We start from the raw sequence: 27,924 nt of genomic DNA on the forward strand, positions 1-27,924 counted from the left end.
TGACAAGTGCTCATACAATATTTATTCATGAATCAGTCTCACCTTTTAATGCACCAATTCAAACAAAAGAACTGGGTATTAAATATGTATTTCATTAATTCAGGTCCAATTATCAAGTTTGGAACTACAGACAATTTTTTATTAACATACATTACCCACTACCTTATCCATATATAAACAATGAAACTTACTTGGAACATATGCATGCTTATTATCATGGGTAATTCAAATTAAAGAATGCTTCAGAGATTAACTACCTAATGAAGGCTAGTCTTTGTAATATGGAAAGTTTAGGTTAGAAACAGAACTTTCACTTTTCAGACATACTGTTACAAAGTGGAAAGTTCAGAAGCCCAATAGCAAATTTACACCAGGTTAGTGTTTCAGCAAAAGAAGGTCCTTGCAAAGTCAAGGTTAACTGTATTAAAAGTTACACAAATCCAAGTATGTGCTTGTAATTTATATATAAAAAGTGACAATCCGATTTTCAGTAATCTTAACACATTTTTCAAAGTCCATAGTTGAATCCATATATCCCTCCCATAAGCTATTACTTGAGCTGACGTGCACTTTGCATCAAATCAATCACCATTCTACCACTGCTGCCTGTTGTTACAGATCTATGCCGGTATGCGGGTTGCAGCTTCCTCTTCTGCATCAGCTCTGTTAGCGTTTATTTCTGCCAGGGTTCGACCAAACCGAGTCCACTCATCACTGCGAGGAACGGCAATTTGCTGTTGATAAAAGAGAATGTTATTTGAGCCTACTGATAAACAAGTGAGCTCATTGGGAACAGCAGAGCTCTTAAGTAACATTCAGAAGAGGTTCCAATAGAAAAGCTTATTTTTATGTAGTGTAAGTTTTGAAATCGCCTGAACATCAAAAGCTGTAACTAATAAAGGAAGCTGAAATTCAGAATCGTGTATTTAAGTACGTAATAATACTCTTACAAGCTTGCATGATCAATCTCCATCCAAGATGGATGCCTCAAAAGGGGAATACTGATGCCACATCCTCATCCAATCAATTAGTTACATACTACTGCAGTATGCAGACTTGCAATAGCAACAGCTTCCCTGTAGGAACAAGGTCAGGACTGCTTCACTGTAAAATGCTTTTGCTCTGCACTTCTCAAGCTGTGGTCAGAATTCACGTGTCCCAGTTACAAAGAAGATTCTTCCATCTTATTTCACCAGCCTCACAATAATACTTTTACTTTCTCAGTGGCCACCAGATAACATGCTAAAAAGTTATCCTACTATTTCTGAAATACACCCCAAAAGTACACATTAATTTCAAAATAAAAATTATACCCTGTGCTCCTAATCACAGGGGGAAAAAGTTAAACACAAGTTGCTATATAAAAGTCAAAGAAACTCAAGTGTTTTGCAATGTAGTTTGCACAATACAGGGTACACATACCTCTCCCACGTCATATATGACTATTTGTCCCTCTGAATCACCAACAGCAATCTCTCTCCCAGAATGTGTCCATCTCACGCGGTTCAGAGCAGGGTTACCCTCCACAGTAATGCTTGCAGTTGGCACCTGTATCCATTTAAAATGCATGGATAAAAATACATGAGGATTCCATAAGCTACAGGTTACAGAACACTCCTAGTCCCTCAGTGTTGTATCAAGGGAAGTGCCCAACATTTCCACTGACACAGAATATGCAGATCTCAGACTCTCAGTGGCCCTAGGCTGTCACCAGTGACATGATCAAAACATCACATCTTTTGTCCCTTGGCCAAAGTACAGGCACCCTCTATCAGGAAGCACATCTGCATCACACTCTTGTCATGAGACATGAGGTGCTGACAGGCATTCAATCAGCCCTGCGATCTCAAGAAAAAATATGATAGAGGGCAGGGATGAAGTCAGCTGTTTTGGCAGGTTGAACCCTATCCAAAGGCTAGAACCAGGTAACTCCTGTTTGAAGCCATAGGCTGGCATAGTACTGCAGAACTGCTCTTCCTTCTAAATACAGTTTTAAGAAAGTGAAATTTTAAGTGCTGAATATCTGCCATGTTCTTCCTCTCGCCTACCTCCGAGAAGTTTAAGTCTCAGATAAGATTTATAGTATAATTAAGTTTGTAACTCACATCAAAAAAACGAATATTCACTTAAGTTTACCAACAAATTGTAATTTCACTGCAGTATTATTATAGCAAAGGTAACATGGCAATTGGAACGGCAGTGTGGGGGTAAGAGCTTTGCTGACACTTAAGCTATAGGCTGCCAAGGCCATACTTGTGGGAGATCCATAATCACTCTCACGGATCAGTGTTACACTGACAGATGCTTTGCACTCTTGTTACAGTTAAAACAATTTAGTTACCACTGTTACCCATTATGAGGAATCATTTGAGTAACAACCTATAACTAAAGAATAGTATCCATTACGTACAAACTACTGGAACTACAGACAGGACAACAACAGAAAACCCCAAACCAAAACACTATGCTGAACTTCTGACATTTTTTCCTCCCCTAAGTATATGAACACTTTTCCAGCTGCATTTGACTGTTAACCTGACATCCTCACCTCAGTATCATTGTTGAGATTCCACAGGTCAAGCCTGCCCATCCCATCCACACAGGCAAACAAGGCAGGGTGAGTTGGAGACCACATCACATCATAAACGTAATCTGAGTTGTCTTCAAAGGAGTAGAGGGGTTTGTTATTCTGAAAAAAGCAAATGTAACAATGCAATACCCAAAATCTGCACTTCAAAATTATAAAGCTAACGGGTAAAGCAAAATACAGAACTTCAGCAGCATTATCAGCAATAACTACAGTGATTCACGTTTTCACTTAATTTAAAAACATGCCTCTGCAAAAAAGCATTTCCAAATTAATACTATTGTAACTACTATTGTTAAAGGGATGCTTTCCAAACCATGCAGCCTTTTTGCTAGCTGCTACCATAAAACAATCAGTAGCAAGCTAATATTGTAAGAGATTGTAAATTCAATAAATTAATAATGTCCTAAATCAATCCAATGATAATTCAGGGACAGCACTTCAGATTATTACTAGGAGATTCCAGCAGTGCTTCCTTTGCTTTGCATCCCCCAGAGCATCAAAGTAACAGAGAGAGAGGTAATTCTGGCCATGGGAAAGACAGATACATCAATTGTGAGCCTCCTGGAGTTTAACTGGCATCAGGTTTTGGTGCTGCCCCTTAATCCTCCACAAAATTGTAGCAAAACATTTGCCTTGTGCATAATACAATGTAACTGATTTTACAACACTATTCACGTTTGATTGCATTGTAATAATTAGTGAAACAAAGGGCAAGAGGATGAACAGAATGGATCGCTAGTATACAAATGATGTACAATCTGAAAGCAAAGCTTTATGTTGTTAACTATAGTTTTGCTCATCAGCTGTCTCCTCTTTGCAGGCCTGCTGCTAGGAACCAAGAGAGCTTCACACAATTTGATTTGAGTTTACTGAAGTTTCTTCAGTAGCTTACATTATAGCACCACCTTGTGTCAAGGACTATGAAGAAAACCACTGAACTATCTAAGTTACCTTGGTTGTCCAAAGCTTTACTGTCCAGTCAAAAGAAGAGGTGACAAAAAGATGTGAGAAGTCTACAGGCCCAACTGCTGCATGGCAGTTGATACCTGTGATTGGTCCCTGGTGTCCTTCAAACATCTCACTGATTCCAGCTTTGCTGTTTTAGAATATATAACCAAGGTTAATTTATCTGGAAATTGTACACCTGCAGACAGAGACAGCACTGAAATGCAATTTAAATTTAGCTACAAGAAGATTTTGCTGCTTTCTATGGAGGTTACCCCACTGCAAAAGGCTTCATCACCACAGGATCACAGAAGACCAGGCTTGAAAACAGACCTTAAGTTCAAAATCTATTTGCTGCTAACCTTAAGTGCCAAAATGTACCACAGGGAGAAGGGACTCATTCAGCAGGTACCAGTCCACACACTTAACCACATTATTCTCCAAGCAATAGCTAAAACTTTCATTCATGCAAAGAACAAAATCCAGCCCTCAGGAATGAGCACAGAACTCCCACAGGCTCATGGGAATTTCTGTGTATTCTCATGGACACAGAATTTGGATATAAACCAGTAACAATATATCCTTAATAGCCTATCAGAAGCGATGAAAAAGAAGGAGGGAGGGGGGCAGATGGGAAGGATGTTACACCAAAGCGATACAATTGAGGGTATTTTGGAGTCAAAACACTGTGCAGCAAGGGTGATGTGTATCTGAGATGAAACCTGGACACTCGATTATATTTAAGAAGCAATTGATAAGATACAGTCAGACAATTTCAAACTAGATTGACCAGCAGGAGAAAAGCTGTCCAATTTAAGATTTGTGCGTGATGTTACTGTACAATTAGCTACAGAACCGATACGAAGTTCGGAATGTTCTGCTACAATTCAGATGAATAAAACTGCAGTAACCTGCAGTGACCTACAGTGCCCTCATCAGCACAAACAACTCCTAGACACTGAAGGCAGCACAGTACCAATTTAATATTCCAACTTCTTTTGGTTTTAATAAAGCTCTCAGTCAGGAAACAGTGTGCACTGGAAAACATATACAGCTATTTCGAACTCCTTCAAGATAAAGGAGTAAATACACACTGTAAATGATTTTAGGAGTATGCAGAGCATGCAGGGACTCATCCTTTCACTATATTTATTTCCTTTGAACAATTAAAGTTTGTATTCACCTGCCATGACGACACGCAGTGTACACAGAGCCTTCTTCACTGCCAACAACAAAGTTGTTGACATCTCCAATAGGGAAGGACATGCATGTAACAGCCACAGCCTTGGATTGTTTGTGAACCAGTTCCATGCTATCCTGTAGAGAAAGTATCAGCAACTAGCTTAAAAAAACCCCACAGCATTTCCACAGGTAGGCAAATACTTTATCACAGACTTATTGAGCTATCAAGTATAATTCTGTGTGTTGGGAAAATTGTTTATTAATGTCTTTTTAGATTCATTAAAGTTGTACAAAATATTAATCTTACCTGGGGTTGAGAAAGCATGTCCAGACTCCAGGAGCATATTTTTCCATCAGTTGAGATACTAATCAAATTATGAGCATTCTGCGTCCCAACAACATTTACACAGTAGACTGGGTGCTAAGAAACGTAAAACATTATCAGAAAAAAGAATGTCCAAGTAGCAACCAATTCTGGTGTAATATAAACAGCAAAACATACAACTTCACCATTTAACAAAGCATAAAAAGACTGACTGCAGTACAGCACAAAGAATACTCCCCTATAAAACTAATACTTGTTTTTCTGACACTTTGCTTTTTACGAAACGACCAGTTCTTCAGTGATAGCATGGGCAAAATACAGACATAAACATGTAAGCATTATCAATCAAGTGCACTGGACACAGTTTCCTAGAGGTTAAATACATCTCAACAGGGAACAGTCCTTGAAGATATTTCACCCCCTACCGTGTGAGCAGCAGCTGAAAGTGGAGTTCTCTGCACTGGGGTTCTCTTATTGCTGCGATTATCCCACAGCACTATTTGGCCAGAGTATGTGCCACCAACCACCAGATTGGGATGAAATTTTGCAAAGGTAGCTGACATCACCGCTGACTGAAAGGAAAAGAAATCAAACAACAAAACACATAAAATACACAAAACCCCCTACCCTTTAACAACACTATGCCTAAATCTAAAGAAAGAGGGACCAAACAGCAGAGTCAGTAATTTATTTGATACACTATTTCACTGTCCAGTTAAGGATTCACAAGCACTTTGTGAACTCTCAACAGCCTTTTTAATTTGTATTTATAAAATGACATTTTCCTTCTCTATTTCTTTCACATGTCTATGTTTGTATTCCTCCTGGTACAGTTTGTTAGCAAGGGAAGGCCAGGTAACCACAAGACTTTAATGACATTTTGCTCCATTCTGTGGTCATTTTCTTAGAGACTGTACAAATCCATTTCAATACAATAAAGTTACTTTTTCAACCTGGGCTCTGACAGTAATCTGACAACACAAGATTAAATTTTGATTCAACTATGTAATTTTCCAGAATTATGGCATTTTGAAAATAAATTGGCTATTCCAGGCTTGGCATAATGGAAGCGATTTGCATGTTTTTACCTTTCAGAAAACTACTAGAAAACCTCCCTTTGCCTGTTTCTAGTTTTCATCCTTGCTCCATCTCTTCAGGCCATCTTCGTTTCATTTCATCCAGTAAACTAAGCTCTAGTAGTATACAAGCCCACTCAATCTCCTTAAATACAAACCTTCTCTGTGATTCAACCATTACACAAGGTTTCTTGGTTTTTAAATACATTAAAATGAGAAAAAGAGTGCTCAAACCAGACTGAATTCTGAACGATGTCAGAAATTCTGAAACAGAATAATGTTCGAAATCTCTAGCTATCAACATCTGTTTGCAAATACATGTGGTTAAAGTGAATGCCAGCCCAGTGAAATCATTATGTTGACAAGCATAAGGAAGGTACTTGTCTAAGTTCATCAACATAAAATCTTTAGCCTCCTGAGACAGAATCATACCTGACAGTGAAAGACATACTCTGGGGTAGTTTTCTTGTACTTCATGTTCCATACAAGGGCCACCCCATCAGGCTCATGAGGTGCATCCTCATTGTTGTTGTAAGAGGCTACAAGTAATTCTGGATACTGTGAAAGTTAAAAAGGAAAAATCTCAAAGTAAGGAAGATGACCAACCAATAGTTCAGACAATCCTAGAACCTTTGTTTTCTTTTGCCAAAATAAGGTTAAAAAACCCCATCAAAACCCAAAAGCCACCTTATATTATATATAAATGAGAAACTGCCAGTTAAAACTGTAATTGTTTCAAATTTAGCTCATTAAAAAAAAAAAAAAAGAAGTATTAACATACACATTAGGGTCTTGTTGTGTCTTTCATTGTAACTTGCTTTTAAATATAAAAGACAGAACTTTAAAGTGAGCATTTTTTAGAGAGGCAACAGTTACCTCTATAAAGGAGTCCATAAGCCAGAAACAAACATGCCAAAGACTTCCTTCATAATACAAACCTTTAGCTACTTTTCACAAAAGATTAACAGATCTGTTTACTTTTTGTAAGGAGTATATCCAAAAATACAGCCTGTATCAGCTGTGCCTATCGAGGGGGCAAGTTCACAGAACTAGAACAACTTACCAAGGTAACTGTTTAACTTACCTGAGATGACCAGTCCAAACAACTGACGACACGATGCTTTGACCAACGTTCATCAAAAAACTGCCTATTTAAGGACAGTTTTGCTCCGGCTTGAATCTCTCTATAAAGGCAATTAGCAGATACTCATCTTAGATCACTTTCTCAATTACAAATATTGGACATTCACAGCAAAGTATTCAACATTCACATTACCCTTCCTTGTCTTCTAAGTCTCTCCCACTGTAGTCAAAGAAGATGTTAATTTGCTCAGACAGGGCTCTCTCGACAATCCTTGTAGAGTGGTCAAAGAAACTTAGAAATTCCTCGGAATGTAAAATTTGTTGCTTTTCCTCTTCTGTAAGTTCATGAGGGGCAGCTGGAAAAGAATTAGACAAACATTCTCCAGACGGCGTGCTTTCAGCAGTTCTTCCCAAGAAAGAGAAAACCGTAACAGGAGTAGTTATCATGATGTTGGGAAATTTGTTCCCTAAACTCCATAGATTTGAAATGAGTTTTTACATTTTATATCTTGCTAGCTGATCATTAGAACATAAATCAAGTTAATTTCAACTTAATGGGAAAAGAAGTAAAACCCTTATTGATGCATTTCACTACAGGACACTCAGGATGTCTTGAGGCGAACTGTACCTTCTTCTTCCTCCTCTTTTTTTAAGGTTTTTTCTTCTTCAGGTTCAACTAATGGTTTTGGTGCAACCACATCCTCTTCATCTTCTTCATCTAAGGAGAAACATTATGGTGATACTGTCAATGTCTTTAAAGAAGAACAGTAACATTCCAGATGAAACTCAAACTGATGTAAAATAGTATCACTTAGCTTAAAATGGTTTTATATTTATAAAATGTAGTCCCCAGGATAACATTATCTCAAACCAAAAGATCATCGGAATGATGTCAACATGTGGGTTTTAGTTGCACTGAATTATGTAGTTGTATAAACTGAAATAAGACACATAAGAAATTGTAAAGAATCCAAAGTGGAAATCTCTCTTACAGCATTTACGATTCCATACATAACCATGTGGAGGATGCATGTTCTGTGTAACATACTGACACATTAATGCTGCAGAATAAAGAAAAATCAAATGTCTAAAATAGACTACAGAGCAGCTGCTTACTTCTGATCTGAAACCATCAGAGTCTAATGGGTCTTCACATGGCATGAAGATAGCTTACATTAGCTTTCAGGTTGCTATTCTGAGAGGCAAATTTTGCTACAGATAATAGCAGGGAGATTACATTTTTTCTGTCATTCTAAATGCAAGTCTCATTATCTGTATCATGTTTGGCAATGAGAACTTTACAGTAAAATGTGTTTTCCCTAATTGCAACGAATAACATAAAATGTTAATGTTCAGGAATACTGACAAGGTTTACAGCACTTTCTGCATTTCTACATTTTATTCTTTGAGAACTGTAAACCAGGAAATAACTTTAAATTACTTAGTGTTGTGGAATATGCATTTCCTGGCTTTTCTTCACCCACTTTCTAGGGTAAGCTCCTGAAAAGACTATTTTTATTGGTTAAACAGCTATGTCATCTGTTTATAAGGGAATGGCAGCAGGAGTCTGCTGCATGCCTGATCACTAGTAACAAGACAGTATTCAACAGGGACTAGGCCTGTTTGTTACAGCCATCCCCTTGACCCACGTTCAAAGTTATCTAATAAAAAGAACAAGGAAAATAAAAAAATTAAACAAAATAAATCCACACGCACACACACAAAAAAGGGGAAAAAGGAAAAAGGGGTGGTCAAAGGATGGGAACCAGCTGCCAAGCCATGGTCCCAGCAGCCAGGCCAGCTGACTAGATAGCAACAACCAGATGGCACTGCTAGGATTGTGTCTCTGCTATGAGGTGGCAATGGGATGGCACAACATTTTTCTGCCTGACTGCTTCCAATCATGTCTTTCCCCATTGGCAAGCCCGTGCAATTACCAGCACTCCAGGAGGTCTACAGACAAGCCTTTACCCTGCAAACAAAATACAGCTTGTAGGCCATACCAGCTGCCAAACCACACACATAGTGATAGGTTTAAAGAGGTCTGAAAATCTTTCTAACTCCATAGTATAGGCAATAAAAATATAACTGTACCTGCAGGAAAGAAAGCTTTAAATGACACTGTATAATGCACACAATAATACAAACTCCAACTTAATCAAAATGATAATGACGTATGCCAATCCTACATTACTTGAAATTGAGCGATTTTTACGTTCTGACAAGTTTACAGAACTAGGATAAATGGCATGAATGATTTCAATATATGCTCATACTTTTGAACCAAATGGTGAAGGTTAAAATCTTTCCTTTCAAGGGCCTCAATCAGCCACAAAGGAAAACAGTAATCACTGTCTTTTCAGCCAGCCCAACCGCATTTGTCAGCCCTTTCTCCGTCAATGCAGCCAGAGCAATCAACCTGCCAAACATTCAGAATGGAAAAACAATCTGAAAATACAGGGTATAATGCACCTGCCAGTGAAAATGGCCATTTCAAGAAAAGCTAGTGATCTCAGTGACCCTGCTGAGGAGGCGGTGGTGCAAAGGGGAAAGAACGCGTAAAAGAATTCTTAGTGATCTCCACTCTCTTGCACATTGACACTTCCTTACAAAGCATGCCAATTACAGCTTTTGTGCTACTTAAAAAAAATGAAAGCTTTTTTGGGCAAAATAATCACATGGGGAAAGACACTGCTCCTTTTTAGATGGATTCTCCTGTACAGTGGAGTGTAATCTGAAAACTGTATAACTTGTGGCAATGCTAAAGAATGGAATTCTTAATGTCAAATCGCTATAGGTGTGGACACCGATTAATTAAAAAACGTAATATGAGTTAGCACATTTTGAGAACACCAAATGTAGCACCACATATCCACATTACAGCTCCTTGGATAAAAATCCCCCCCTTGTTTGCCCTGCCAATCAATCCCGCAGATTGAAACCATGCCTTCAAATCCAGAAATTCGATTTTGGGTCACCCTGGGCACATTATTCTAGCTTTGAAAGTCCCAAATTAGAAATTTCAGCCCAACTTCCCATTAGTCATACTACACTGATTCTAAGTACCATTTTCAGTGACAGGAGTCAAATTCTTGTCAAATGCAGATGGTCAACCCCTTAGTGCTAAGTGACCTTCTAATCTACATATTTTATTCAAAAGATCATATAGTTGATTGCTCCTGCCTTTTAATGTTGAAACATAAATGGCATATATTATAGAGCTCTAAATTCCTTCATAGTACTTTCGCTGCACACAGCCAGCTGATATTACTGTATTTAAATGCGGGATACAGCACTTACTTTAATATTCTCAAAGTATCAGGCTTGAAATTGAAACATGTCATCTTACAGATTTATCTGTAACTACATAAATCTAAAACCTTCTCTCTAAAGAGAAGTCATATGCAAACTTTCTCATTAAGGGATCTGGGAGGAAAAAAACCCCAACACCACAATGAAAAAACAAAACCCAACACAAAACAAAACCCCCACATGTACAAGTTCTTGACCTCATTATCCAAAACCAGGATGCTTTCTCTCAGAAGTTTACAATGAAAAAAGGCTGCACGAAGCTGCTGGACAACAAAAGAGGTAAGAATGTTCTGTTTTAATTACTTCCCTTGTCTTTCCTTTACCTTGTGTGTATTTAATAACAGGTCAGGTGCTGGTATGTGCAAGGAATCGGTATAACAATAATATATTACCCAGCAAACACTGAAGGATTGGACATACTATTTCTGAAGAAGTTCCACATGAGTAAGTCAAGAACACATGATACAGTGGTGCACTGCATTTGTTTCAAGTCAGCATGTGGAAACCTTAAAGGTTCATCCTCCTTACTCATTATTAATGGTACCTACTGGAATTTTATGACACTTCATTCATGAGTATACCAAATACAATTTCACAATTCAAAAAAAGGCTATAAGATTTAGAAATAAGTCATAGTAGGGCCATGAAGACAGGAAATGGGACTCCATGTCACATCAACATACGGATGAATATTCATTATAATACAGTAAGGGATTAACTCCATGATATTTCTGACAGGTGAACAGGGGATCTAAGGTTACAAACAGAGCAGTAAAGATTGCATAAAAATAGCAACTACTTTAATAGCTACACATTTCTTGCCAGTGAATACTAAAAACCAGTTTAATGAACCACTGAATTTTTACTTCAAGTTAACATCAAAATTGTGATGTATTTTGGCAAGACAGAAGGAAAAGCAGTGCTGTAAATTAGGCTGCACCTAGCAATAACACTATGGAGTGAAGTTCCAGTTGTCTGAGTAATCTGTTGCTGCAGAGTAGGTTAATCAAAGTTAAATCATCTGTGAAATGGCTGGCTTTTGTTAAGCCGAATGTCTTCATATCAGGTTTTCCCATCTATATTTCACTGCACATTTTAAGGCATGTACAGGATAATGCATGAATATATAAGGGTCTGCCATTTCTTTTTAAAATATTAAAATCTAAAAATGCTGCATTCACTGTAACAGCATCCAAGAAGCCAATCCTATGCTCACATTGTTATTACTCTAGGTCAGAATTAAAAGGACAAAAATGCTTAATATTTTCATTCTGCATCTTGTAGACAGTAATTCCTCAAAGAGTGAAGCTAATGCAATAATACTATCTGCAGTTAGCTGTGATCACACAAACACAATACTGCAAAGCAGGACTAAATAACAAGTATCCCGTTAGCCCAGGAAAAGCCCTAATTGTGACAGCTGAGCAGAGTCATATTCCCCTATATGCCTACCTTTCTTTAGATCAACTACTACAAGAACTCACAAAACATCCTTATTCGCCATACTGGCAACTACTTTCTTTCCATATGAATCTGAACAATATGTTAGCAAATCACAAAGGAAAAGATCAAAGAGTATAGGAGAAACAGTGTAGCAAGAACTATAGAGAAAAAAGATTTATCACCAATGATGACAGCACTGTGTGGTGGCCAACACTGGAGCCTGCAGAACATTGAGACATATATACCAGAGTTCACATCTGAATTGTGTCTCTGTTGCTGAAACTGCTCCTGCTGCCTGCTAGAAAGAAATGAGTGTATGAAGGGAACACAATTTCAAACGTATTTTCAGAGAGCAGACCTGAAAATCTGCTGCCTGATAGAGCACACCAAATAGAGGCCAAATAACAGCCCTAATAACCAGCTGACCCACACTAACTAAAACAACATGTTCACCAAAATTGGACAATGAGGCAAGCAAGCAGCAGTGTTATATACAGCATCACGGGAAGTGAGAAATGGATTTAGAGAGTAGAAAAGGGGATGGCAAAACAAGGATGCTGGGGAATGGGGCACCTTAAACACAGGACGTTCATGTTATGATGGTGACAAAAGTTGAAATGTATTAATGGCACAGAGACATAGATGTTTAGGCTTATTAGTTAAGAAGTAAGGGGAACAGCACTAAGTATAGCACAACACATTTATCAAGCCAAAATGAAGTTATTTGGTCCCTAAACAAAAAAGATGGCCATAGTTACATAGAATGACAAAACCTGCTTTGCTATATTCCTCTAAACGACGAACTATTTCATGATTTCTATTTTTTTCCCCCATAATAAATACAGCTGCTACAGAAGCAGGGGAGTTGGAAGACTGAGGCTGGTCAAAATTCTGGAGAAACAAAAAACCACAAAAGTGTGAAAGAAAAAAAGAGCATTGAGGACAGACATGCGTCAGTATTTTCATCAAAGCAAGAAGTTTGGGAGCACCAAGACTACTACCCTGACACTATTTCTTATTATGGTTCTCCTTGGACACCTGTATATAGGGGACCTTGAGGAAAGGGCAGCTGTGGGTTACACCGACCATACGAAAAGCCCATAAAACAAGTATTGCAGATTTATCTTCTAAGTCTACTTTGGTTGTGGGCATCTTCCTCCAAGAACTGTGAAACATGTTTATTAACTTCAATTCAGTGACACGATTCAACCTACAGCACAACCTACAGAATAACTGCACACCATACCTAATAAAACTACTTCTGTTTTCCTTTGTTCAAAAGCACTTCTCCAACAGCATTTTAAAATCTCCTGATAATCAAGAAAGGTCCAGTCTGTTTTACAAGAAAGTGTGAACACTGAACCTAACCTAGCTGAGACGTAACTTGTTGCCATACAAGGGAGCTACTGAATATTAACTGTACATGTAAATTTAGTTGCAAGCTCAACTTTCAAGTGTACTTTGTAAGATTTTCTCTAGTTTGCAGTATACTCACTAAAACAAGCAAAAATCAACTTAAAATTGTGAGGAAAAAATAACAATGAGATGGAATATATCTGATTTAAACGTATCTAACTGCACCCTGAAAATTCAGCATATTGCTTTTGTCAATCGTTTTAAAGACTTCAAAACTTGCTTCCCAAAAATCAAAATTTGTGACTTTATTTATTTTTTTTTTCTGAGGCAGGATGATCTTTTCCTAAAGAAAACCTGTGTCCCCGCTCAGATGTCATCATAAATTGTGAACACAGAGATTAATTATGAATGGATTTAGGCAGTTTTAAGACAGACCTTAAGAAGACCCTTGACACTGGAATGATGAAAAAGCATCTCTAAGTGACTTTTGTGAAGTACACATACATAAAATTATGATGGCCCTCAAGAAAACAGTATTATTTTTGAGGTGGAATGGATTAGAAGACAACACCTGCATTGAGAGAGCTTTCAGGTCAATATGGAAATGTAGGTGACCCATTTTTCCCACTCAACTCCAAGAAACCTCAACTACAGCCTATGTAAGGAGTATGAAACTAAGACCATACAATCCCAGGCAATTTCCACAGACAGCAGGCAGCAGCAGTAAAACCCTTCAAGCACATAAGTTATGAACTAAGTCTTCAGGTTTCATAGATAGAGGGGAGGAAAAAATCTTGAGGGAACAGAGAAAGGAAAAGGTAAGGGCATGGGAAAAATGAAGGCTGGAAAACCCAAAATGCCATCTGTGCATGGATACAAATAAAATGAACAATGGAAAAGAAAGAGAGAAAGAACAGAACCTCTGTTATTCTGGCTCACTGAATAATGAAGTTTGAAACATCTGGTTTGTGCTCTGAAGACACTTACACTGGATATCCAGAGGTAAAAAAAAGAAACTTCTCAGAGTGTTGTTGCAATTTACTTTCTTTTCCCTCCTCCCCCTTGCCCCCCAACGCTTTCACAGTGTCATTTGCATATTGCTAAACTTGCCAAAGTGACCTCCAGACACACCCCAGACAAGAGCAGCATATTGATGTAGACTGGAGCAGCAACAACTCTGCACCACTTGTATTCCATCAACAACTCCCCATCACTTGCATTACATTTCCAAGTAGATTGTACAGTTTTATGGAAAAAACAGTCTAAGATTTCAGCTGAGTATTCTCTTCATGTTTCAAAAAGTGCTTCTATCTCCTTGCATAAACACCCAAAAGTTCACATACCAAAGAGTAAGAAAATTATGAATGTAGAATTAGGCCCTAAAACTGCTAGCAAAGAGACATACTCGAAGTCAGTCATATCAAATAACTTAGAGATTTTGTTGTAAAACTACATGAAAACAAAGTCAAGATTAGTATTGTTATTGCAGCAAAATTCAAGTGTTTCAACATTGAAAACTACATTTATTAGCCAGCTTTTGAAAAATTTCTTGTCTGAAAAGCAAACAAGTCATGACTGAAAGAAAGCATGTGTTCAGCTGCTGAGAACAGAAATGGCACAGGTTAATAAAGACATTAGTTCCGTCTTTTAAAACTCAAGGTATAAGTTCTAGGTATAAAAATTCAAATTCTTAAAAAGTGTGTGGGGTTAACTGCTAAGTTACCTTCAAGTAATTCTTAGGGATGTCATAACTGCAGGATATATCCCACTTACTTATTAGCTAATTAAGCAACTTCGTGTCTAATCTGAACGTTACTAGAAGCAAGAAAATACCATGTTTTAGTAATAAAAGTAATGTTAAGATACAGAATGACAGTAACACCTCAGCAACACATAAATAATGGAATTTATATCAATTGTTTATCAATTGCCTCACATATCAACCTCTCATTTACCTTCTTAAGTTTCAAAATCACAAGTGTTGGTTCTAATTCTGTTATTATTATAATGAAAGAAAAAATAACTTAGTGATAAGTTAGCCATTATGAATGTATTTAGGTAGTTTAAAGACAGATCTTAAGACAACCCTTGACACTGAAATGATGGAAAAAACATCTGTAAGTGACTTTTGTGAAGGTCACATTCATAAAATGATGATGTCCCTCAAGAAAACAGTATTTACCTTCCTTTGGCTGAGTCATAACAGGTGTTTGTGTCTCCTTTGTATATGTAACAACTTCTCGAGGAGGAAAATCAACTTGTGTAATTTTGGCCATTCCAAGTTTAACAGGTCCACGTCTAAAAAATGTTAATAGAGAAATCAGAAAAAGCATTCAACATTTACGAATTAATTCACATTTTGTCTAAAAGTGTACCCAAGTCACCATGTCACAGCACTGCTTAGCCAAAATCCAGCGGAAATTTAACTCTGAGGAAGTCACATAACTATGACTAATATTTTATTATCATTATTACTTAAAATGAGCAACTATTTATAAATCTGCAACAAAAAGGAAGACCTGCATATATATAAATATCTGGATTTCAGGATATAATTTTAAAGTTTTGCTCTTTGTGGTTATATTTATGACACCCCTATTTTTGCTGGAACAGATCTACTCACAAGTCACATTTGTACAGAAACAGTACTAGGATTTTAAAACTTAAAAACCAGCTTAGGTATTCTGAAGGAAAAAGCGTTTTTTAGTCCTTTTAACTTTGCTGCCCTTTCTTGTCTTCATCTAAGATACTATTTAAAATGCACAGATGCAAATCTGATCTGAGACTCACACTGACAAGTGATTTCTCTGTACAATATTACTTCAGAAAAAGGCACTGAAAATGTCGGAGCCTTCTGACTTTAGCTTATGGAAGATCCTATAAATGCAGATACAGCTAGTATCAAGCTACAGTGCACAATATACTTCCAAAATACACAACTGAATTTTTACGCACATTAATTCAGTCACTGTAGTTTCCTATAAAAGCTAATTTCAGTATGCACTGTAGTAACACTGCAATGTTCCAACAACAATTTACCTATATCAAATTCAATTTCTTATCCACCCCTCTCCTTAGATAAAAGCAGATAAAAAAAAAAAAAAGAGTAACCCCTTTTGAAATGTTTTGGTGGGCAGAATCATAATTCTCACAGCACAATATGGGCTTTAATTAGTGCTTATAATATGCTTACAAAAGCTGCAGCACAAGGAAAAAAGGGAGCTACCGTTTTTAAAATACAGTTATTCTAAGTTTTCTTATTTTAAAGAAATGACATCTTGAAGTCTGTATTTTATCAAAGACTCAAGAAAAGCACAAGTAAGTATTGTTATCAGAAACATGTATCTTATGTATATTAAGTAATAGAAAAACTTTCCCACTGCAAGCAAACTGCACTAACTCTAAGGATAGTGAATTTCTGTTATTACAGAACATTATTTTAACAATAACTTGAAGTCTTACATTAAAAAAAAAAAAGCAGCTCTTATCCATAAGTACATGAAAGAGGGAATATAAGAAATCTATGCAATACCCCAGATCGGAATCAGAGTGGAGCTGAAGAACTGATGGATCAGTATCCCAGTGCAGCGTCCTGACACCCCAGGTTGAACAATCATGCAGCATTAGCAAAAAAGGCCAGAGATTAGTGAAGCAAATACACGCTATGAAATGCTAGAGTTACAGTAAGCTTATAGTTATTTTGTGTTCACAAGAAACAAAGCAATGTAACATCAGTTAAGGGAAATTCAGCAAATATTCAGTGCAATAATACATGCAGTAAATACAAAAGTTAAAAAGCAAACACAGAATTCAGAGCTATTAGAAATAATTTTAAAAAGATTGAAAGTTAAAAACCTGCAAACAAATACAGCATTTATGAGAGGCAAATAAAAATATTTTGAATACTGACAAGAACCACTAAAAACTTTAATTCCTTTTAAAATCTGCTCAGATTTGTTCATGCCATATGAAGACAGATTTGTTAACATGATGCAATCCTGCCCAGAGCAGTAAATATGTGGAGGAAACTGTCATATTGGTAAAGGAAATGAATCAACACATAAGCCTTCTAGTAGCAGGGCAAAAATGTACTTCCACTGGGATAGAGAACTGCTAGAGTTTCCAAGATGTGACACTGCCGCAATTATGGGTTAAGCACTGCCTTGGGCTTGTAAGTGTCATCTGATTTAGAGCCAACTCCATTTAAGGTATTTGAATCACTTAGAAATAGTGGGCTTTGTATTAATAACACGTTTCAGAGTCATGTATAGTAATGAACAGAATAGATGCATTTCAAGTCACTTTTGATCAGAAGAAATATGAAGGGGGAAATAAATCTTCCCTCTCCCTTCATTGTTAGCCTTCATCCCTTCTCTACACATTTTAATTTAGCCTACTGCCTGCTATCAGGCTTAGAGAGATTTTAAAAACAAGTTTATATGAGAGATTAACAGATGAACATATGTGGGTTTTCTGACATTCTTAGATGCTATTATATTTTTATAAAAACACTATCATATTTTACTATGGTAAGTCAATAAAATGTAGTTTTACACTTCAATCCCATGCATAGTAATGCTCTTATAAACCAAGTTCAGAATTCCAAGGTAAAGTTAATCTCAAAAGCATACAGGCAACGCCAGAGAAGCTCCTAAGTATGGGTGCATCATGCACTACCTTGTCCTTGTAGGAAGTACGCATTAAAATAGTTATAGTTTAATTAAGAATTACAAATCCATGTGCTTATATCTTGCAAATCATCCCACATGACTGCTACTGCATCTGCAGCAGTAACTTAGCAATAAATCTGTAATACATTTCTGTATCTTTTGTGCATCAGAAAACACACCATTTAACACAAAATTAATTACTTTGAGTACACTTATTCTTTAGGTCTCTACTATTTTTCTTGACAATGTAGGTTTAAGATTGAAGTTTAATTTGGTGCCTGAAACTTCAAGCTGGATATTGCTTGTGTTGCTTCATATCTAAAGAAAAAAAAATCTAAACCAAACCACCAAACAACCACCCCAACCTTCATGTTGCTTCTGTGAAGGACTGCTTGTCTACAGATCCAAATACTGCATTACCACAGTATTTGTCAAACATTTTCTCAACTTTTTTAGACCCCCTTGAGAAAAAAGGAAAAGAGTATGAATTTAAAAGGCTCCAAATTTTGTGCCTGCTTAATATATAGCCTTTACTGATGTAACTGACATGCTTTCAAAGCAAAACTTGCAACAGTTGCTTTGGTTGTACTAGGGAAATAGCCTGCCTTTTAAAGTACTTCATGTCAACAGGCAGTACATGTTATAGTTAAATGTTTCTCAGAGATATTCTTTTAAAATAAAGGTAACATTCTCATATAGAATTAATCTATTATATGTGTACCAAAATTGTGTACTGTTCTTTTTGCTTCTGGATGTCTGTTATGCCTTAAGGTAAATGAATTTGTCTACAAGCTTCAGTGAACAGGAGTTCCGACTCTTCCATATATACCCTAGCTTCTATGTATCAAGGCTATATCTCTAGAAAGGATTTTCTGCATTTAAAATAATCCTATGAAGCATCCACCTAACCCAAAAGTAAACCAACTGTATTACTTTCCAGTTTTAAATGTATATTCTTAACTGAGGAAATGAGGAAGAACAGTATCAAACTGGGTACCAAAACACTTTGCTCATGAAAATAAAGCAAGACAGATGGAAGTAACAGCAGGAACACAGTCTGAACACTACTCCACTAATTACTAAATAAGATATTGGCAAGATTGAGAACCATAGAGACAAGATGACATTAACAAAGGAGATCATCTTTGTAATATATAGCTTCAGCATGCCAAGAGAAAATAACCAAACCTGAAATAATGCACTAATATGAAGAGCTTTTTAAGATTATCAAGGATAGCAGAACAACTTGGGTGTTATAACACATATTGATAAGAAAGTCACCTGTGAAATACCAGGTATAATGCTAACGGATATCACACATTCCAACTTCTCTCCCTAATTTTCAGGTTCTTCAGGGGAAGAATGTTATCTAGTGGTCAGAAAATGAGCAAGAGGACTTTAACAGTGACTCTATATAGCCTTCAATTTAGCTATACATTCATACCTCTATACTTTTGAGACCACAATCTTTTTATGATTCCACATCTGGGAAATTGTCAAGAGACAGACTTAGTTTTAAAGCTTGCAAATGCATGAAGCTACAGAGGCTTACAATACAAGTTCTCTCAAGGCTTTGTAAGAAAGTGCATGCCTACAACATAACGTTACTATGCTTGAGGAACACACAATCAGAGAGCACAGCACACCTATGAGGTGAAGATAAATTCAGTACACACTGAATCAGTGTGAACACACTGAACCAGTGTTCAATTCAAGGTATGCGGCCTATACATATTGTTTCACACTGAACTTGAGTGAATGGAAAGATTTCTTATTTTATGAAAAAGTAATAATAATTCTTTTTCTTTTAAATACTGAATTTAAATATGACAATTTAATAAGCAATAATCACAGATCTCAAACAATTTAAAACTTGCTTGGTTGTTAAGGAACAATTATATTGCTTTTTTTATTAACATGACAGGTGAACTTCAATTGCATAATGAATAATCTATGCACAAGATCACACCCGGGCACTGTTAAAATGATAAAAAAAAAGTTTAGGTTGATAACTGTTGACTAAAGTATTCTCTCTATTTTAACTTACAAATATGCACCTTGTAACTTTTGCTCAGGCCATTAAACTCTTGAATGTTTTCAGGTTAAGATTGTACATACTATATGTGCATAATCCACATGCTTACATGACGTAACTGCAGTCCTTTTAGAAGAGGTTTCAAAGCAGTGTATTTAGTCTTTCTCTAGAACAACTACACATATAAGCAGAGAAGTATCCGATAACTGCTTTAGTTACTGTGTTTTAACTGCTTTAGTTACTGTGTTTTAACTAAACTTTACCCCCAAAGCACACTCAATAAATTTTAAGTAAGTGAACTTAATTTGCTGAGAAAATACAAGCTACCAGTGTTAATAGCCAAAACTGCTCTTATTCACAGACCATGCATGAGAACAATAGAAATCCCATTTGGAAGTAGTCCCACCTTATCACCATATATCACCACTTTGAATTAGTTGAACAGAAATATTTATCTGACTTCTTAAGGCAGATAAAACTCAAGCTGCACAAAAAAATGGGTCAAATAGATGTGGCAAGTACCGGAACTGGAAAAACCCCAACCCTGTGGCTGTACTAAGATGATTGCTGTGCTTTGGCCAAATGAGAGAGATTAAGTGGTATGGTTGCCTTACAGAAATGACTCTGAAGTGAAATTCTGAGAAATGCTCTTCTGAGTAAGGGGTGGGGAAATTAAAATCAGAAGCAATGCAATGTTTGTAGACAGTGTCTTTTATTAGACCAGATAGAATAGAGGTGAAAAAAGGAAACAGCCTATCATCCATACACACTCCCCTTTAGAAAAACCTGGGAAGAGCCCAGAAGTTGGACTTCTCCAGTTTTCTATTGTCCTGAGGCATTCATGCTTGCAAGAAAATTATAAGACAGACTTCAATATCACTTTTAACTTGGAACTTAAACAACTCCACATTAATGTTGGCAATTTCAAATTAGCAAGTGTACTTGTATTTCAAATTTTAAAGGACTTATGTAAAAGTTACTGTTCACAGATTCAGCACTGTAACCTCATGTTATTATAATCAAGTAATTAACCTTGATTTCTTCTAAAGCTTAATTATTCAGAATCTGGGTATTAAGCAAAGGAACTTGACAAGGAAAGTGACGTACCTAGATCCAACAGCGCCATCACCAGAGTCCTGGCTTCCAGCCTCACTTGGTGTACTCACAGATTTGGAAGACGGAGAGGTAGGAGGAGGGACTAAATAGTGAAACAGACAGGTATCCGCTGTTACTATTCGCAGAGGTTGCACAGCTTAGGATGTTTTAAAATTAATTTAACATGAAGTATTAAAAAAAAAAAAAGTGATGGCAAACAAAATATACATGGATGAAAATGAACAGTAGAAAGAGAGGGGAAAAGACAATGTTAACAATTCATGCTGGACTTTCATGCAGTTGTTTGGCATTTATGCACCTTGAGCATAAAAAAAGACATGGAGGGAAAGACAGTTAAGAGAAAATGAATTGAAAATATATTTTAAAACTGAACTTCTGACAAATGATGGCATCAATTTTCAAAGGACAATTTCCACTAAACCACATCGCTTAAACACAAATGATAGTTGTTAATATAACTTTGACATCAGCTTTTCTTAAAAATTAGCCCCGAATGTATTTAATTGGTAATGTTGCTTCTAAACATACAATCACCAAAGTGTGGTACAAAAGAACTGGCTTTGTCACACAGCACACTTCACTTATGTTCTAGTTTGAATCAGATCAACACAAATCCTGTGTATTACAAAAAAGTTTCCAGAGTTAGGTTTTGTGGGGCTGTTGTGGGTTTTTTTCTTTTTACTTGACAAAAAAAATATAGTAGTGTTATACTGAAACTTTTTCCTAAAAGTCAGTTAATTTTCAGCATATAGATGAAGACTTCAATTAACACTTAAAAAGCAACATGCTTTTTGGACCTGATACATTAAAGTTGACGATATAATGCAATCTGATGAAACACAAAGCTATTTTACATTTCTTTCTAGAAACAGTGCAATTCATTACTTAATGAAGCTTAGGTTTATGCTTAAGAATCAGGGTTTGTGTTGAAGGTCCTTATATACTTCATTTTTCAGCAATACGTAAAATGTTCATAGAACACATTAACTCCTCAGCAACCCTTAAAATGAACCTGTAATCAACTGAACAGAAGTCTGTATAAAAATTGGGATCCACTGTTGGGGGTCAGGCAAAGGAGAATTCTGAATTTAGATCTGCAATATTTTTAAATATCACAGGTACACTGTGAATTCTGAAGCATGTTTCCATCCCATCCCAAAACAGAGACATGGTGCTGGTTGCCGAAAAAAATACACCCCAAAATTTACAAAACTACAGTGAATTCTTTAATTTAGTGAAAATTCATTCCTCCTACAGGAGAGAATTTTATGTAGAATTATACTTCTTAAATGTATACTTACACATAGTTAGACTTTATATGAGTGTATATGAGTGTGTATAAATATATACATAAATATTCTTCAATCCATCATTACCATTACCAAATAATTTATACTAAAGGAAATTCCGACATTATTTTTGTGCATTACCAGAAACGACGGCATTTTAATGTCACTCTCTCTTAATTCAAGTGACATTAGAAACATATCTTCTTACCATTTACAGAAGTCAGGCCGCACGGCCAAAAGAATGCATTAACAGTTTTGATGCTACAGTGCCCTCTCGTGGGGCAAACCGTTTTGAAGAAAAGCTTTCTATTAGTGAGGTGAAACCTATTTAAAGATCAACGGTGTTAAGACCAAGTAAAAATCCACCTACCCCAAAGAAGGATGAAAAAGGATTTTGGTTCACTATCTTATGCCTTCCTATACAACCAGTATGGTAGATATCAAAAGTATACTTACATTGTTACGGCCCCTTCTCCCATAAGAGAGCTATCTTACTCCAGCAGTTAAGAGGACAGGAATTGTGTTCAGAATTTTTGATACAAATTGCTATGAAGGAATCTAATCTCAAGCTATCCACCTACACCAATTATGAAAGCTCAAGTTATCTGCACATCAAGCTGGTCAGCTGTGAGTTAGCTTCAGCTCAGGCATACAATCACTGTACTTATCATACTTGGCCAGTATCCAGGCAGCAGACCAAGTCCAAGGCTAGGCATGCTACTGTGACTACCAAGTAGGACATTTTAACTTGATTTAGGATCCAAATTGGATTTAGGTATCTTGACAGAAAACAGAATGAACTCCCTGCAAATCTATGTGCGTGTACGTTGAAACGTGCGGTTAAGTAGATGCTCAATGGAATTTAACACAATACTCACAGGGGCGTGCCTTGGTCTTACAGGCCAGCACCTCAAAAAGCTTTTCATATAAGTATGCTAAGTCTACGCAATGACTTGTTTTAAGGACCGACTATCCTCTGGTTTTTAGATTCTCCCTCACAGATTTAAAAAGCCACCACCAACAATCATATCCAATTCTGCCAGAGTCTCATCAGCTGCCCAAGCACAACCTCACACAAGAAAGCTATCAGTCTGACAAACAAAATCTCTAGCAGGTAAGATCTGATGATTTAAAGTGCTGTACATTAGACCTAAATAGCCCAAATTCTCTAAATAGCATTCTCTAAACTGTGAGAACAGCTCAAGCTACTAAAAATTACTGTAGTGGCAAATAGAATGGGAGCAGCTATAATGCTTTTTATGCCACATTCACTTTTGAACACTTGAGGACTATGCAAAAGCAATTATGAAGATACAGTTGCAGATATACCTTATCTGTAACAAATTATTTTTCTTTGCAAACGCAGTTGAAATAGACACTCATCATTGAGCCAAACTGAAAAATAAGTTTTAAACCCCTTAGGTTTCAGAACTAGAGTCAAAAAGTGGAATTGAATGATCACCCTTTTCACTTTCACCTTCCAGAAATATGCAGCTATGTAAAGGAAAAAAGCAACAACCAATATGCTAACCCGTCCAAGAGTGGCACAGATATGAATCATAAAACTTAACTACCAAGGATGATATTTTGCCTTGCTATTAGTCCATCAAAGTTGAGTATTTGAGATAAGAAAAATTACGGTGCAAAAGAGGCAGAAAGGAAATAAGCCAAGTGTGCACAAAAATAGCATAATTAAAATCTGGTATTATGAAAAAGAGAAAAAAAAATACAGATGAGTAACATGCAGGGAAAATAAAAAAATTAAAAAAGAGCAACAAATACACGATGTTTATGCATTTTAACTAAAAAACTCCAAATAAACCACTAAGTGTAAAACATAAATTTTACAAAATAGTAATGTGTACTGAAGCACATCACTCAACATTTATAACAGAGATCATGCAGGACAAACTCCAGACATGTATATCCCAAAAAACAGTGGCAAGGGAACTTTCATGCCAGCTGTAGAAATACCACAATCCTAACAAAATCAATCCACCAACAACCCCCCCCCCCAACCACACCTAAAAAACCAACCCCTGAAAAACACCAAACATTTATCTCAAATAAATATTAACATTCCTACCAACAGGAGACTCAGGTGTCAACCCCATGCTCTGAAGTAACGCTTCAGCTTCTCTCCTCTTCTTTTCAAGATCAGATTCTTCTTGTATAGGAAGGGCTTCTTTCTTCTGATCAGTCTATAAATAATTCAATAATTAAGTTACAGCATTTACCAGATATTAAAAATGGTTTTATTTTTTTTTTAGATCTCATAGGAGGTTTTTTATACTACTGAAATCTATCATTATACAGGTTAGATATTTGACTCTAATAATTCTGTTGATCCTTTCTGTAGGTAGAGCAAGCAACAGACGGGAATTGCAAAACTCTGCAGCTTTGGTACTGTCTTTAAAAGGCATATATAAAATGCAAAAGGTGTCATCGCATTCGTCAAAATGACTGACACTTCGTAAGATCAAGAATCGCTCTTTCACACTAATGTAAAGCATTGTAAAATGAAAAGACTGAAAGAAAATGTATTGTGTATCTGTGCATAAAAGTATTTAAAAGACACAGTCATATGGTTCTGATTTTGAAATGACAACAGTGTCAAAGAAAACACTGTAGGGTTACAATAACAGTAAGAGACACCCCTCTTCAGTCAAGAAGGTATTAGGACACTTGGCTAGACAGAATACATGCTGAAGTGCACAGCAATTAAGAAAATGTCTAAGATGTAAAAGTGGGGATTGTGATAAGCTGTTGCATCACATGTGGAATCTCAGAGGCAATACATTGTTAAAAGATCATCAGAACATAGCCTGAGATATTTCTCTCTCCTTTTTGTCTGAGTCATGTAGCTGGCAGCTACCCAGTCCTCAGTCATGTGCTGATGTAGAACACATACAAGATCACAACCAAAACACAAAGTCTTGAAAAAGTACCCCAAATCACCAAAATATTCCATCAAAAGTTCTTTTACAATGTATAACCTGCATTCAGGAGAAACACAGTAAAATCACTTGATTGTCACATACGTTAGCAGAGAGAAAGCCAGAAGATTATTAACACATTAAGTTAGCTTGTGTATATCCTACACAAGTAGCATACACTAGTGTTGCTCTGAATTTAAAAATTCAGGCTAAAGACTAGTCAAAGAGCAGAAGAATTTAGCACATTTTTTATAGAATAATAATACTGAAGGGCAGACAATTCCTATGGACATCCTCAGGACTGCACTTCAGAAGTATGTTCTCTAACACCACCACAACTCATTAAGCAGAGGTTTTGTGCAATACTTTACAGTGATTAATGGTATCCCCCACACACAAGTAGTTCTAGAAATCAAAACGTTATGCAAGTGTAGGATTAAAAAATAAATTTAAATCTAACTTCTCATATGGATAATTGTAAAGAAAACAGCAGGCATTTGATCTTATAAGAAAATAGAAGTGTTGCATTTGCATCAGCAACCAATCATTAAACAGACACTCCCTGAATAACATGTAGCAAATGGTTATTAAGTTAACCTACCCTTATATTTTGGACAAGTTAACAGGCATATTTCAAAGAGAAAATAATTTCTTACTTCTTTCTTCTTTCTTTCCTCCTCCTTTCTTTTCTTCTCTTCTCTGATTTGAGCTAATCGCTGTTTCTTGCGCTCCAACTCCGCCTTCAGTTCACTTTTGTCAGACATGGCTGGAACCCTGAACAACAGAAAGCACACCACTGTTTGGTTTTGGGATCTTTGTTTTTCTCTCAGTTAGTTTTTTGTTGTTGTTGTTGCTGATTTGTTAAGATTGCAGCTTTCCTTTAAAGAAGCTACACTAGCTTACCTAAACCAGAACTTCAAAAAGTCTTCAAATAATAATACCCCCACACACACATTTCCATTTCCATATTTATTTCACTTAACACATTCTCAATACTAAATGATGGATTTAAAACAGAACTATGATATGGTGATGGGTCACCCTAGGTAGTTCTGATACTGTTTGAAGAAACTGCTTTGAAAGAAAAGTTAGGCACTGAAGATGGGATTATCCGATCTTGCTATAGGATTTGGTACAGTTACATACCCAACTATGAAATAGAAAATAGCAAGGAGAGTAGCAGTACAGCATCTGTCTTTTAGTTTTCACTTCAACAGCTTAAATATTGACATGCTATAACTTAGGAGTATGTATGCTATATATATCTTTCTATATACAGTTGGAGGATTCAAAATACAGATTTATTTAAATATTTAGTAGGATTACTATAAATAACAAGGCAAAGTAAGTAAAAGTGTGGTGGTCAAAAAACCCCCTGTAAAGTATGTGCATTACCAATTCTTCCCCAGCCTTTTTATACATTGCTGGTAGACCTTTTAAGACACACATTCTACAGAAAGCTTTGCTACACAACTGATTCAATTAAATACAGACAACAAGGTCAACAATAAAAGGTGAGGGGAAAAAAAGCCGCTTGGTAACAAAGACCTCAGAACAGAGGTGGGGAAAACCGTGAGAGGGCTGAGTGATTAAAAGCTTAATTTTACTGTTTTTAAGCAAATCCAAATCTGTAAAAAAAGTGTAGAAGTGGGTCTGTAACAGACAAAGGATCTATAAACGCTTTTACACTAATCTTGATAACACAGATACCAGAACAAACAATAATAATATAGCTTTTATAATAACATAACGATTCACCAATTCAAGAATTCCTGCACAGCACACCTAAGCACAGAAAAGGATGCAAAATGATGCAAGCCTCGTACCTCTGCCCCAATATACTTAGTAGTATGCATACTCGGGTAAGTCTATGTATGCCTCCATGTTGCTTGCAAGCATTTAAGCACTAATAAAATACATAATCCCCCCCGTATTTCGGCATTTTCAACTGGCACTCCAGTGTCGCTTTAGAGCACCTCCGGGAAGGCGCGCTGTCACCGCACCATGGATTCCTGCCCCCACCCGTCCTGCTAACACCACCCGAGGAAAGCAAAGCGGACCGGAGCCATCCCCGAGGGAAGGGAGAGGAGTGCACACCGCACCCCACCTTCAGATGACAGCAGCAGTAACCAGGTGCCGCCAAGCTCAAGCTCCGCACCGAAACCTCTCACGGGCCGCATCGGAGAGAGAACCCTCACAGGACCCTACCTCACCCTAGGCCTTGGAAAAAACAGCAGCACTCCAAGAGCCCACTCAGTACCCTCTCCCACTTAGAGGGCCGAGCCCAGGCGCGGGCCGCCCCAGCCCCACCCTATTGCCGCGCCCCTCACTCGACAGGGCGAGGCTGAGTGACGGCGGGCCCTCTTCCACACGGAGGCAGCGGCGCTGAGCCGTCGCGGGACCCCGCGCACCTGCAGCGGGACCTCCTCCAGCTCCAGACACCCTCGACCGCACGTCCCGCTCCGCTTCCGCCGCTTCACAAAAGCGCCGGCAGCTGACAAGGCGGTAGCCTACGGCGAGTGCCGAGGGTCAAACCAGCTCTGAAAGCGGCGCGGGATGAGCAGGA

At 37.1% G+C, this 27,924-nt stretch overlaps 1 protein-coding gene across 5 annotated transcripts; it reads right to left on the bottom strand.

Moving 5' to 3' along the window:
• On the bottom strand, positions 1 to 27,924 carry DYNC1I2 (dynein cytoplasmic 1 intermediate chain 2). Of its 5 annotated transcripts, none has more exons than XM_061342539.1 (17): positions 27,770 to 27,924; positions 26,015 to 26,132; positions 24,509 to 24,623; positions 21,125 to 21,215; positions 16,845 to 16,904; positions 15,495 to 15,610; positions 7,830 to 7,919; positions 7,395 to 7,557; positions 7,203 to 7,302; positions 6,551 to 6,676; positions 5,468 to 5,614; positions 5,025 to 5,138; positions 4,719 to 4,852; positions 3,542 to 3,686; positions 2,549 to 2,689; positions 1,423 to 1,548; positions 1 to 734 (listed from the first exon to the last, which is right to left on the bottom strand). In XM_061342539.1, the coding sequence occupies exons 2-17, from the start codon at positions 26,120 to 26,122 to the stop codon at positions 621 to 623; spliced, it is 1,890 nt and encodes a 629-aa protein (XP_061198523.1). In that variant the 5' UTR covers positions 26,123 to 26,132; positions 27,770 to 27,924; the 3' UTR covers positions 1 to 620. The 5 variants fall into 5 exon arrangements, with proteins under 5 accessions (XP_061198523.1, XP_061198505.1, XP_061198514.1 ...); XM_061342521.1 differs by having other exon boundaries at positions 21,125 to 21,269; XM_061342530.1 differs by lacking the exon at positions 27,770 to 27,924 and adding an exon at positions 27,466 to 27,606 and having other exon boundaries at positions 21,125 to 21,269.

The sequence above is a fragment of the Neopsephotus bourkii genome, unplaced genomic scaffold (genome assembly GCF_033783945.1).
Source record: "Neopsephotus bourkii isolate Nb327-2 ecotype Australia unplaced genomic scaffold, CSIRO-AGI_Nbou_v1 NB_196, whole genome shotgun sequence".
Taxonomy (NCBI): Eukaryota; Metazoa; Chordata; class Aves; order Psittaciformes; family Psittacidae; genus Neopsephotus; species Neopsephotus bourkii.

Excerpts from the sequence above, each read along its gene's own strand:
- DYNC1I2 (XM_061342521.1), bottom strand. The coding sequence starts at position 26,122 with ATGTCTGACAAAAGTGAACTGAAGGCGGAGTTGGAGCGCAAGAAACAG. Across the intron at positions 24,624-26,014 it reads AGGAAAGAAAGAAGAAAGAA|ACTGATCAGAAGAAAGAAGC; the intron begins GTAAGAAATTAT and ends AATTATTTATAG. Across the intron at positions 16,905-21,124 it reads GATGGCGCTGTTGGATCTAG|GACGCTGCACTGGGATACTG; the intron begins GTACGTCACTTT and ends CTGGGGTGTCAG.